A 14,228-nucleotide genomic window follows, 5' to 3' on the forward strand; every position below is an offset into this window, starting at 1 on the left:
CTAAATGTAAAACAATATAAAATTATATATGTAACTTGACTGAGTTGACTAAGTTTTGTTTCTCTTTTTTAAAATTAGTGTGTGTGGGGCCATACACATGAGTGCAGATCCCTTCAGACCCTCTTAGAGTGGAGTTGCAGGTAGTTGTGAGTCATCTAACATGGGTGCTAGGAATCAAATCTGGGCCATCTAGAAGAAGAGTACATGTTCTTAGCCACTGAGCCATCTCTTTGTCCTAAGTTCTGTTTTTGATTTGTCATATTAATTGAAATTAATCAGAAGAGTTCTAGAAGAAAACAGCAGCTAGAATATAACAAATTTCCTCATCATGTATTTAATACTTGATACTGTGTATGCTAGTGAGAAAACCCACAATAATCTGATTGCATTGTTTTCTGACTGGATTATTAAAGTCCAAAGAAAATTATTCTTAGTAATTTTAAATCAACCCATATGACCTTTATTTAATGTACCTAGCCACTTCTTAGTGTTTGGAATAAACGTTTTAAGGTGTTTAGACTTTTTTCTTTATGCGCTTTTCTTTTTTGGTAATATTATATCTACCTAGATATTGACCATATTAATAGTTATTTTAGTTAGGGTTTGCATTACTGCAATGAAATACCATGACCAAAACCAAGTTGGGAGCATAGGCTTTATTTGGCTTACACTTCCACTTTGTAGTTCATTATTGAAGAAAGTCAGGACAGAAACTCAAACAGGGCAGGAACCTGGAGTCAGGAGCTGATGCAGATATCATGGAGGCTGATTTGTTCTCCATGGCTTGCTCAGCCTGCTCTCTTATAGAACCCAGGACCATCAGCCCAAGGATGGCATCAGCCACAAAAATACCCTAAAGCCAGCTCTTATGAAAGCATTTTCTCAGTTGAGGTTCTCTCCTTTCAGATGGCTCACTCATGTAAAGTTGACATAAAACTACCCAACATAACAGTGCAAAGTTACATGGGAGATTTGGTTAAAACCATGGAATAGTACAATTATTTTGTCTTTGGTCTTAGAACCTTATTTTCCTTACCAGAGATCTTAAAAAATGGACTATTTGCTTCAAAAATTCTTAGAATTTAAAACAAAACGTACTAGATACTTTATTTGCTTGTTTTTAGAACCAATGAATTCCTTTGCTTTATTCCTACTGCCTGTGGCTAATTTATAGTAGAATGTATAGATTTTGATTGTGCTCTGGAAACTTATGTCTTCTTTGTAGAAGCCCTGAATCAGGGAGAGACTGTGGATCTGGATGCCCTGATGGCCGATCTTTGCTCCATAGAACAGGAGCTCAGCAGTATTGGCTCAGGAAATAGTAAGCATCAAGTTACAGAACCAAAAGTCACTCAGAAGCTACCTGTTAGCCGGCAGACATCAAAACATGGCACCCTAAGAGGATTATCATCTTCCTCTAATAGAATAACTAAACCTTCCCCTGCTAACTACTCCCTGGATGACATCACTGCACAATTAGAACAGGCTTCCTTGAGCATGGATGAGGCTGCTCAGCAATCTGTAGTAGAAGATTCTAAGCCTCTAGTGACGAATCAGCACAGAAGGACTGCGTCAGCTGGCACTGTGAGTGATGCTGAAGTTCGCTCTGTTAGTAACTCCTCCCGATCGAGCATCGCTTCTGCAGCTTCCAGCATGGACTCTTTGGATGTTGACAAAGTGATGCGCCCTCAAGAACTCGATTTGACAACACATCCGGGACAGCCAGTTACTGAGGTAAATAGATGGAAATTTTTCCTCTGTTATTTTGGCCTCAAAATACAGAGAAATGCGTGGGTTTTTTAGTCTTCTTTTAAAAATTGACTTTCTTCTTTTAACATTTAAAATTTATCAAAAGTACTTCTCAGCTCAATAAGATCACAGAAGAAGTATATCACCAGTCAGGGTAGTGTCACAGAGATGAGTTAGAAGAGGGTTAGAGCCTTCTTTCTGCTTTTGACTTGTTAGAACCCTTCAATTAATGCCAGTTATGTCACGTGATTAAAAAATTGAAGAATGATTTGCAAAGCCATGAATGCTTAATAAGCCGATAATTGTTTTTTACATGATTAAAGTGAGACCATAAGGCCATATAAAACATCATTGTAGTCTTTGAAGATTCTACTATTTGGAGTTTGCTCCATTCTATTATCAAAGGGTTAGTTAGTGTGGTGTAGTGAGTAGGAAGAGAGCTGGACTCCAAGAACTTGCTTCTTTGCATTTGGTACCCATGGGACTCAGGTGAGTTATTCAGTTTCTCCAGACATCAGTTTTTCATAAGAAAACTTTTAATTCCTGGTACCTGTTTGCCTTCCTCTCTTCCTCAGCGGGTGATTCAGAGACTTAGAAGTGATGTAGGGGATGTAAAATTATGTTTTCCTGAGTGTTTTGGGGTGAGATAGATTTGTGATAATAAAGTTAACAAAAGAAAGAGATTTCTCTCTTGATTTCTTGGCATCTAGAAGGTAGCAATTTTGTTGTATGCTAGCAACAAAAAAGAAAATTAATGGATCAGAGCAAAGTCAGCCTTCCCAATAAGCTTGTGTTTATATATTATGAAGCAAAAGAATATATGCATTCTTGGCACTAATGTGGACTATTGCCAAGCATCATAGAATTACAGAGAAACTTGAAATTTGCTATCTGGCATTGTTAGACTCTCCCTTGCCCAACTGATTCAGTTCTTCAGATTAATCAGTAACTCTTGGTATCTACCCAGAAGCTTAGTGTTGTTTTAAGTACTGTGGGGCACACAATAAGCATTAATCATGGTTTAGAGACAAATGAATTACTGCAAAGGAAGTAAGCATAGGAATCTAAAGAATAAATCCTCACTAAAATGGATCTTGTCTACAGTCTGTATTGTATAAAGAATTTGAAAGCTAGTTTCTACATTATGAAGAAACCTAATGTCTACTTTATGACCTAAGAATTCTATTTAACACCAATTTCTCAGCATTTCATTTCATGCCTGTCAGATTTACCAGCTGAGATTTGAGTAAGCAGTTTTATTAGAGATGTGTTTCTGTCTTCTTTGTCTTATATGCTATTACTTCCTTTCTGTCGTATTAGTTTGAGTTAGACCAAAATTTGTGAAAACAGATATGAACTAATTACTAATGATATTCTGTATAGCTGTGGTTGTAAACTGCCTGTCCTGTCCATATCTGTCTGTCTGTGTAAAATACCACTCACTAAAGTTCAAACAATGTAAAAGGATATAAGGTGAAAAAAACCATCTCTCAGGAAACACATCAGTGGTATCTGGTGACACGCATGGGCAAAGATAACAATATTTGGTGGTATAGTATTTAATATAATATTTTGTTTGTTTGTTTTTATGAGACAGGGTTTCTCTGTATTGTTTTGGAGGCTATCAGTTCAGCCCGGCCTCGAACTCACAGAGATCCGCCTGCCTCTGCCTCCCGAGTGCTGGGATTAAAGGCATGCGCCACCACTGCCCGGCTCAGTATTTAATATAATATTTTTAACATGAGGTTTAGTACATAAATCAGGGAGTGGTTTAAAGTTTTATCGGGCCTCCTCTTTTACCTGTCCAACGTGATTTTAAAACTGGTTTAATAGCTTGCTTCAATGTCCTTTGTATTCTGATTCAAATTGAACAAACAGAGTTGAGCTCATTAGATCCAAAACCCATGTATCAAATAGTCTTAATATCAAATATAATTTTAAAAATTACAATTAGTTTTTCATACATGGAACTAAATAGTTCTGTCAGACTTATGAAGTATTTTCTGCCACACACATGTCATATTCTGCTCCCAGAAATAAACACTTTCTAACCTTTGAGTTTGTCCTTACAACATGTATCTCCATGTCATTAAATCCATACTTAGATCACTGTATATCCCTCCCCCCCACCGTCTATTATGTACTGACTTTGTAAAGTGAGACTATGGCTTGTCTTTGGACAATACCTTTCACTTCTCTGCTCCTGCTCCATCCTTTCTAGTTCTCCCTTCTTCTTCTCTGTCTCACATTTAGTTATTGTTGTTTATTTCCTTTCTTTTTTATGGTCTTATAGATAAACCCAGGACCTTACATATGCTAGGCAAGGCAAGCACTTACACACTCTTACCACTGAGCTAAACCCCCAGCCCTCCGTGCTTTTACGGTAATGGCTGTACACCTGAGTTTGCTGCAAAACTGTATATACTTTACTTTGCTTTAGGGAATAGTAATTTGCTTTTAAAAAACAAACAAAACACTTCATTCTCTCTGTGTTTAAAACCATTATTCCAGCTTTAATTTACCACAGTTGATTCCGTCTTGGCTAGCCTGAACAGAGTTAATGTTCTATTCATTTCTTCCCTCTTAAAATTCTTTTTCCTCCTAGTCTTTTTTTTTTTTTTAAGATTTATTTATTTATTATGTACACAGTGTTCTGCCTACATGTATCCCTGCAGGCCAGAAGAGGGCACCAGACTACATTACAGATGGTTGTGAACCACCATGTGGTTGCTGGGAATTGAACTCAGGACCTCTGGAAGAACAGGCAGTACTCTTAACTCCTGAGCCATCTCCCCAACCCTCCTCCTAGTCTCTTATTTGGGATTATTTATGTCTTTCCCCTCAGACCACTAACCTTCTGCAGAGAAGATTCTACCAGTCTCTGGCATGAAGTGCATATGCCTAGCAGCCTCTTAGCAGCCATTAGGGACAAGAAAAGCTTTGGATGTGGGCTTGTTTCTCAGTGTGAACTTCATCTGATCCTTTAGATTTCTCAACGCAAATATAACTGACACTTTGGGCTATATTGATTTTGGTTGTGAGAGGCTACCCTGGACATTGTAAGATATTTAGAAGCACTCATAACCTCTACTCAGTAGATGCCATTACCTCCCTTCCAATTGTAGACATGTTTACATATCCATGAAAGAAAATCATTCCCATTTGAGAATTTTATCTCTAGGTAAAAAATTAATAGCAAGTCAGAACCCTCTTTTCAGGAAAAATGACCTTGGGTTTTCCTTTTCCTGACATCTTTTTTCTTGGAAACACACTGAATTAAGGTTAGTTATAGATGGCTAGTGTAGAAGGATAACTGAGTTCTTCAGCCTGGCTGTAGAGTGAGATGCTGTTCCAAACAAAACAGACTGAAAGATTGGTTATAGAATATCTCTAGGTAGGGTCAGAGTGTAGCCCAGTGCTGCATTGCTTAGTTAGCACATGCAAGGCTCTGCATCCTGCAGCACTAGAAAGAAAATGGTTGTTCAGAAAAGTCGCCAGGTATTATTGTTTACTTTAAAACTGCCCCAGAGTAGTAACAAGTAGTATACAGAACAAGAATACTTTGAAAAACATGCTAAGACCTAGACCCCGACTTTCTCATGTGGTATGCCTTCTGTAAGGAAGAACATATCTCTGAAGGGCCTTAGTACTTACATTCATTCCTAAGAGACAGGATGTTCCTGTGGTCTCTTTCCCGAGCAACCAGCTATCACTTAATAGGCCCCAGAAAGGTCTCTTGTGAAAAGCATGCACTGCCTCTGCAGATGACATGCCAGAGGCTGCAGAACTGAGTGACCTTCATCTCAAGCAGTAGCCTCGTCTGTTTGGTCCTGAGAGTGCATGTTAATCTGAGCAGGAGCCCATTACTGCAGGAACTCTAGGAGTGAACTGCTTTCTCTAATCCAGTTTCTATCTGTAGCCCACTGTCGCTACTACTGCTTCTGTGAACGAGGGCTTCTGGTCTGTTCTGCTTTTCTCTGGTGTTGGCTCTACATTCAACTTTTATTGGGTGTTTCAAGTAGGTTACTACTCAGCCATATACTTTGTACCTTCCAGAAATTGTCCTTATCTGCTTGTAAGTTTGTCATTTTTTTAAAGCTCTTTATTTAGTGGGATTTGCAAAGAGTAGAAATCCCTTATTAGCCCTTTTTCTCATTGCAGCCTCTTGACTTTTGGAGTGTCTCACAGTGGAATCTTCAGACTAACTGTTTCGATCACATCCTCCCACACTGACAACTTTTTTAAACTTCTTAAAAATATTTCCATACAATACATTTTGATCATATTTTCCCCCTCTCCAGTTCCTCCCAGATCCTCCTTACCCACCCAACTTTGTTCTTTCTCTCTTAAAAATGAAATAATAAAACCAAGAAATGACCACACACCAGAAAAACTCACAAAAATAAACATCAAAATAGGCAAAAGACTAATAAAGCAAAAATGCCTAAACAAAGCAAAGTGAGTTAGAAAGTCTATAGAAATACCATTGAGTTCATTTTATGTTGACTCCTGGACATGGTGCCTGCCCTGAAGTGTGATTAATATACCCTGTGAGACTCTAATGGAGAAAACTATGTTTTCCTTTGCCAAAGGGTATTAATTGCAGACAGTTTCTTTAGGGATGGATCCCCATGTCCACTTCCCCCTCAGTGCTGGGACCCCATTTGGCTTGAACCTGTGCACACATTGTTCATGCTGCCACAGTTTCTATGAGTTCGCATGTGCACCTGTCCTGTTGTGTCTGGAATGTTCACCTTATTACTCATTTTATTTGTATTTTTTCCCTAAATTACTTGAGAGTTGGCTGCATTTGTCTTGACCCTTTTCTGTTTGTCATGGCTACTACTGTTTCTATTTCCTGAGAACTGTATTAACCATATAGAATTGATTGACCTTATTGATTTGGTAACTGAAATAGTGCTAAGAACATGTTTAATGGATATTACATAGAAAAGTGAAAAGTCTTTATCTGACAAAGCATATGACATGAAGGCAAAGCAGAATTAGTTATCCATTCCATAAATAGTTACTTAAATATTCTATAGATTCTCAGTGTCTAGGCACTGCACTGGAATGTAGAGGATAATTGTCATTATCAGGAACTGGAGAGAGAGCTCAGTGAGTTTAGTGCTTGCTGGACAAGCATGAGAACCTGTATTCAGATCCCTAGCATCATCTAAAAACTGGACATGATGATGCAGGTCTGTAACCCCAGGACTGAGGGCAGTGATTAAGTGGGACCCTAGGGGCTTGGGAGCCAGCTAGTCTTGCCAAATCAGTGAGCTCCAAGTTTGACAATGTCCCTGCAAGTGAAGTGAAACATTATTGAGGAAGACATCAGACATCAACCTGTGACCTACATAGGCACACACAAACACAGCATCACATATGCAAGGTTATCAATAACTTTGAAGATTAATTACAGAATGCTTTACAACTCACAGGCTTAACTCTTTGAGGGGAAAGATTGTAGAAAATTAAGGAATTAATGAGTGACTAGGAAGTTGCAGAACTATCAAGTACAGAGTCAGGAAATTTGGCAGTATAGAGAAACAAGAGGCAAGAGGAAGGTTAGCCAAGAGAGTTAAACATTTTGCTGTCCCTTCCTTACCTCAGTGGGTTGATGTGGCTGAATTTTGAAGGAGGAATGAGTCAGATTGAAAGACGCTTAGCTTGAGGGGAAGGCTATTTATTCATGTAAAATTTGAAAGGATTGGGGGAAATGTGAATTTAGTACAGAATACACTTTGCTGACTGAGATGTGACATTCTTTGTAAGGGAAGAGGTAAAGGGGAAAGCCGAAGCTTGAGGAACAAGGAGACAGCACAGGCTTTGCAGGAGATTTAGAGTACTGCCAGTGGTCCAGGGCAAGTAAAGGTTCATTAGTATAAATTGCTTCTGGACACAACATTGCTGCTTAGTGTTTCTGACGGATCTGTATTGTCTAGAAGTAAAGGAATGCTATTCTTGAATTGTTAAGGATTAGGATCATCTAGTTCTTGGTTTTTAATTTTTGTGTAAAAGAATGAACAGTAAAATAATTGCCTACAGTTTTATTACTATTTAGTTTCATTACTATTTATTTCATTTCAGTGATCCATTTCTCTTCCTGCATGATGAAGAGCTACTCTTTTCACCTCCATTACCTGTCATTTTTTTCCTTCCTCCATTTCCACAGCATGCTATTTCTCTGAGATGTCCCAGTAAGCAGGCCAAGCACCACTCTGATGTCACAGAAGAGCAGGCTGAGGCGACACCTGTAAGTTCTGTAAGCATGGCGTGGGGCTATTTAAATATCAAAGAAGAAAATAGATTCATTAGAATTCCAAATGATGATGTCTGATCATTTACTAATTTCAGTTTTTCTTTTTTATTTAATAAACGTATTTTAAAAGACTTATAAACTTAAAACAAATTGCACACCAAAATTTATCAGACCCAAAGTCAGTGACCTTCCATATAGTAAGGGTAGGCATTTGAAATGGAGAAGCTGTGAAACTTCACATTAAATTTTAAAACTTCATTACTGAGTATATTTTATGCACTTACCACCAAAAATTAAAATAAAATCCACAGCAGGCAAAATAGAAAAGCAATTAGCTTTATATCCTTTTCAATAATTGATGTCTGTTTCCTGCATTCAGCCTTCCTTATCTCCTAAACTTTAGTTTTTTGTGTTCTTTCTTCATGTTACACTGTACCCATATGTGTATTTATTTATCTATATACATGTTATTGGCTGGATTCTGCATATGAGAGTGAATATGCAATTTTTTTCTTTCCGAGACATATGATTTTGATATATATACATTCTAAGACCATCCATTTTCCTGAAAAATTTTTTGTGATAGCAGTTATATGTGTCACTACCCTCTAGTAGGAATTTCACATATTAAAACAGTCTGATACAGTGCTATTGAATATTAACACTCAAGATAGGATACCTGATACAATGGGTTTTTATTGGAACCATTTCTAAAAATTCTGACTCTGGGGGCTTTCGTCAGCTTCTTTAGGCCCTGATGGATTTAGCCGTTCTTCAGGGTGGGTTCATAAAGTACAGTGTCTCTTCTACACCGGTGCCTAACTGAATATCTGGTCTCTGGCTGCAGCAGTAGCTCCCAATCCTTTTAATCCTAGCACCCCTTTTTAAGAAGGAAATAATTTGTAACACTACCTTTACTACCCCCAACAAAATTCACAGTTAACATAATCTACCTACATCCCTATGATGTAATGCCTACAATGAAAAAAAATGAACCCAAATAATGTATAATAAAATATTTAATACATAAATATTTGACTGCCACTATTGAAAAATGTAAGCCAGTAGGGGAAAATCCACCTCCTCTTAATCTAGAATTCTCACTGAAGTGATCAGTAGTGTGTTTGCTAACGAATACCAAAAGAAGAAAGAGTAGAATATGAGCAGCTCCCAGAACTGAAATGTGCATGAAAGAAACATATATAACATATTGGTGTACCATGAGAGGAGTAACCTTAACTGAGTGATCTTGTGTGCTCTTACAGTCTTAGGGACAATGGAAAGCACAAAATTCTTTGAGTTCTTCCTCCCTTAGCAATACTAAGTGCTTGGATTATAGGCCTTGTCTGGCTCTTGAGATAAGTCTCTTGCGGTTGTTATACTGATTAAATGAGATGGGTTAGTAAGAAATGATTTTTGGTGTTTGATTTTGTAAAACATATATTTCTCATTGTGGTATACTTAAAACAAATATGAAATAATTTTTAAAGTCTATACTATGAAACTCGATGAAATTCCTGCATTTCATGTTTTTACTAATATAGCATTTGTCCTTAATTTTGTTCAGAGGAATTTCAGATCTTGGTATATCTGATGCTGACATTGCCAGTTGTGATAGTGGCGACTCTTACTTTAGGGTTCCATTAGTCATGGTTTCACATCATTATAAACGGTTTTACAACAATAAGTTTTAAAGGACTCCATGGAGGGTTTGGTAAGGCAACACAGCTAAGTGAGTGTAAGCAAAGTACCATGTTTATATGCATGAAATCAAACCCATTATATGTGACATATTAAACATAATAAAATAAAAAGTATACAATTTCTTAAACCTATTTCATAAGACAAATGTTCCAAAATTCTTTGTAAGTTAATATTATATAAAATTACTTTGGGATATACAAGGATTTTCATTTATATGATTTTCCATGGAAGGACATAAATGTCTTGTTGGATGGGTTGGTACTTTTATGTGATGTTGTGCCATGCTTTAGGACATCTGGCACTTTCAACTTTGTTCTCAGTAAATACTATTAACCCTTCCTCTTGTCTTTATTTGTGAATGTCCAAAACACCTTCATCATTTTCTGAGATGCCAAGTTAAAGACGGTACTGAGAAACATTGATTTCAAGTATTTGGTTGGTTTTTTTTTTCATTTCCTCTATTCATCCCACCCTTTCCAGCCTCCACTTTATCCTCTAAGGCTGTACACATTTTCCTGAATACCTTCCTAAGTCCCTAATTTTGGCATAAGTACTCCCCTCCTCCTCCTTCCCATGCCACCTAACACACTTCATTGTGGCTGTCAATGGGCAGTGTAGAACTATTAGGGAGATGCAAACCAGGTATCCGTGAAGAGAGCAAGTACTAAGTGACTGCCTTTAACTCCAGGCTTGAAGTTAGAATCTAAAAGCTAGCTCAGAGAGAGGGAGAGCATAAATGGAAGAGAAAAGGAAAACATACAGGCCTTGGCTATTTGTTTTATTTGTTTGTTGTTTGTTTGGTTGGTTGGTTGGTTTTGGATTTTCAGGACAGGATTTCTCTGAAACAGCATCATTCACTTTGTACACCAGACTGACCTGGAACTCACAGAGATCTGCCTGCCTCTGCCTCCTGAGTGCTGGGATTAAAGGTGTGTGCTGCTGTCACCCGGCCTTTTTTTTGTTGTTGTTGTTGTTTTAATGTGTTGGGGTGGGCATGGGTGTCACAATGTGTATATGCAGTTTAAAGGACAATTTTGTGAAGTTGTTTCTTCCCTTCCACCTTTACATGGGTTCTGGGGATCAAATTCATGTTGTCAAGCTTTCACAGCAAGTGCTGAGCCATCTCACTGGCTAGTTGTTAACCAGCAACATGTGCCAGGATACCCTGGCTGTTAACTGCACACACCTCTCTTATCTCACTCCCTTTCATTTTTCTCCAATGAGAAAGCTCATTCCTCCTTCCTTCTGAGAGCAAGGGGTTAGGAGCAATGCATGACTGGCTCATGCTAAAGGGAGAGAGACAAGTAACATAAGCATTTATTTAAAGGAGATTTTATTTCAACTTCTGGTTTCTAGACATCATTCCTGCTGTCATACCTGTAGTTTAAATAAAAGGAACCTGAATCTGCCCTCCCTTAAAAGGCCCTGGCATTCTGCTTTTGTAGTAAACCATGTCCTGCTCTTCAGTAAAAATTCCAACCCAAATAATTATTTTACTTTTTCAGAGTATTGCCCTCATCTATAGAATCACTAAAAAGCATTATGATCATGTATTTCTGGATCTCTTTCTTTTTGTTTCTCCCTGAGATCCAAACTATGTCTTTTTTTAAAAATTATGCTATATGTACAGATGTTTTATCTGCATGCATATCTGCAGTATGCATGCCTACTGCCTGTGGAGGTTGAAGGAAGGCATCGATTCCCCTAGGACTAGAGTTCAGACAGTTGTGAGCTACCACATGGGTCCTGGAAATCAAACCTGGGTCCTTTGGAAGAACAGCCAGTGCTCTTAACCATCGATTTATCTCTCATACCCATGTCTTAAATGTGTTAAGTGGGGAGAGGAGAACATGTACATGCCACCACACTTGTGGAAGTTGTCGAAGGACAACTACTTTGCAGAATTGATTATCTTCTTCCAGGGTGTTTTAGGGTTAGATCTCTCTTACTGTCTTTGCCATATTGTGCATTCCAGGCAATTGGCCATGGAAACCTTTCCGTAGGAATGCTGGGATCACAAATGGCCATCTAGCCTTTTACATGGATTCCAGGAATTGAATTTATGTCGTTGTGTGTGTGCAGCAAGCACTTTCACCTGCCGAGCCACCTGGATCTGTTTCTTAAGCAACAACCAAAGTATTTTCTGAAAACTTTATTAGAATTCATGTCTGTAATTAATATCTTGCCAAGCCATAGGTTTTGTGGATGGCATGAGGCAAATTTTATTTTTTAAAACTTGAAATGCAAGACTAGCAAGATGGCCTAGTGGCTAAAGACACTTGTCACCAAGCTCTGTGGCCTGGGTGTGACACCCGGGAGTTACATGTTAGAGGAAGAGAACTCTATTCTTCCGAGTTATCTTCTGATCTCTACTGTGTAGAATGTATACACCAACACACACAAGAGGCACCAAGATATATATACATACGTGGGCACAAAAATAAATAAAATTGTAAATACACTAAACTTGAAGTATGGTTTCATGAATATTGGTATTCCACTATTTGGGGCTCTTTCTGGAAAAGCTACCTTTGTAATATAAACTGAGATAAGTTTTCAAGAAATTACTTTCTTAGGCTGGAAAGATGGCTAAGGGGGTAAAAGCACTTCTTGTGTATATATGAGGACTAGAGTTTGGATCCCTAGAACCCACATAAATGCCAAGTGGGCATGGTAGCCTGCCTGCAATCCCAGCCACTGGAGACAAAGATAGGATTTCAAGAAAAATCTAGCTATCTAGACTAGTGAAATCAGTGAAAGACCCTGCCTCCTTACACAAGATGGAAACCAACCGAGGAAGACACCCAACATCAACTTGGCTTCCACAGGTACACATACATAACCACAATATGCACGTATACCTACACATGGAGACACAGGCACACAACACACACAGATTCATGCTGTGTTTTATGCATTCGTGTAAAAATATTTTTTTCTCATGTGTAGATAACAAAATAATTAATGAATGAGAGCAGTGGAAGTTATAGCTGATATTTTTAAATTTTGCTTTTTAGTCTTTATACCTTCGTTTTCTCTCTGGTTTGGACTGAGCAATAACTTTAAACTAAATTTGAGTTTTCAGAAATTTTTGCCTACCTGCTGTTTTTTGGATGAGATAACTAGTCTTTATCTTTGGAAGAACTGTAGCATATAGATAATGAGGGCCTAGGAATAATTTTCTCAGTTCTTAATGTTTGACCTTTTTAATGACAATCATGGGGAATCCCCTTCAGCACACACTATTAGGTTTCTTTTTTGTTTTGGGGAAATGGATGAGAGGGGCCAGTTTTATAGGTTCATCTTGAACTAATGCCATGTAACAGACTCAACATAGTATAGATCTGAGCTAAGTTTAAATTAGCATCTTTCATAGTGGTGCTTCCAGTCTTGAAGTAATATGCTGTATCATTCATATGGACTTATGAAAGTAGTCATGGGTCTTATATCTATTCATTGGACTTTATTTCTTAAAAAATTTGCCAGAATAATTCAATACAGTTAGTTAGATTTATAAAATAAAACATTATGGAACATTCTTTTGTACAATACCTTTATTAAGGGACAGGCAAGTGCAGGATATACATACTAAATAGTCTCAGTTTAAGGATAAATATAATACAGTTACATATACTTGCATCGCAACATATTATTTATCATGAGGGGCTTGAGAGATAGATCAGTTGTTAAGAGAGTGTACTGCTTTTCAAAGAACTGGAGTCCAGGTCCCAATACCCACACCAGGTGGCTCACACCTGCCTGCAACTCCAGCTCCAGGGGATTCAACAAATCTGGCCCCCGTGGATACTCACATGCACACACAGACACACATACACATAATTAAAAATAAAATTAATCTCTTTAAGTTACTAAGGTATAAATGGTAGTTAGGGACCATGTTATTTGCATCATTGCTGGGAACATATATTAATTGAATAAGTTTAAATCAGCTCAAGGGGAAAATATTCAGTGTTCATTTTCTATGAAAGTCCTTCGCTGTGTAACACTTTCTTGTAACGAATGGATTAATAAAATTTTACTAAAACCAAAATAGCAGGCAAAATACATGGGCGTTTTTTCTCTCAGTGTGGGTGTAGCTACCATGGAACTGATGAGAAATAATTGCCAGTCTCTTATGTGTTTGTGTTCTAAACACAGTATAGCGTTTAAATCTCTGTAAACCTTTTACAGATTTTTAGTAGGAAGAACTATAGTCATCAGCCTTTGACACGGTTTTATTTGTGCTCTGCGCACAGCATTCTTGACCACTGGCTTATAAGGCAGACTGGCTCTGTGATCTTTGCATGTGTTACACAGAGCCAGAATCCAGCAAGTCACCTGGAACACATCCGTGGGCGCAGACAGGCCTTTACCTCTTACTTCCTTTCTGTTGGTGGTGGTGATGGTTTGGTTTTTCTAAATAATTTTTTCTTGATGGACGTATTTCACTCAGTTTACAGAAACAGATATGAGATTATTTATAGTCATTCTTGCTCTATTTTAAGACACA

The 14,228-nt window shown here is 37.8% G+C and overlaps 1 protein-coding gene and 1 long non-coding RNA gene across 4 annotated transcripts in view; one reads left to right on the forward strand and one right to left on the reverse strand.

Annotated features, from left to right (window-relative positions):
* The window catches only part of Raph1 (Ras association (RalGDS/AF-6) and pleckstrin homology domains 1), an 81,173-nt gene that overhangs the window by 39,195 nt on the left and 27,750 nt on the right, over nt 1–14,228 (forward strand). The window contains 1 exon segment of the mRNA XM_021227424.2: nt 1,226–1,734. Within this exon segment, the coding sequence (XP_021083083.1) occupies nt 1,226–1,734 (509 nt within the window).
* Nucleotides 1–14,228, reverse strand: part of LOC110340963 — a 72,930-nt gene that overhangs the window by 37,538 nt on the left and 21,164 nt on the right. Inside the window, exons 4-5 of one of the 3 annotated variants that reach the window (XR_002382818.2) lie at nt 7,896–8,034; nt 1,594–1,729 (exon numbers count right to left, since the gene is read on the reverse strand). This is a non-coding gene — a long non-coding RNA (uncharacterized LOC110340963). Of the gene's footprint in view, nt 1–1,593; nt 2,482–7,895; nt 8,035–14,228 lie in introns of those variants that run through there. The other 2 variants (XR_002382819.2, XR_005879919.1) reach the window with 2 other exon arrangements.

Source organism: Mesocricetus auratus, unplaced genomic scaffold (genome assembly GCF_017639785.1).
Source record: "Mesocricetus auratus isolate SY011 unplaced genomic scaffold, BCM_Maur_2.0 Super-Scaffold_100010, whole genome shotgun sequence".
Taxonomy (NCBI): Eukaryota; Metazoa; Chordata; class Mammalia; order Rodentia; family Cricetidae; genus Mesocricetus; species Mesocricetus auratus.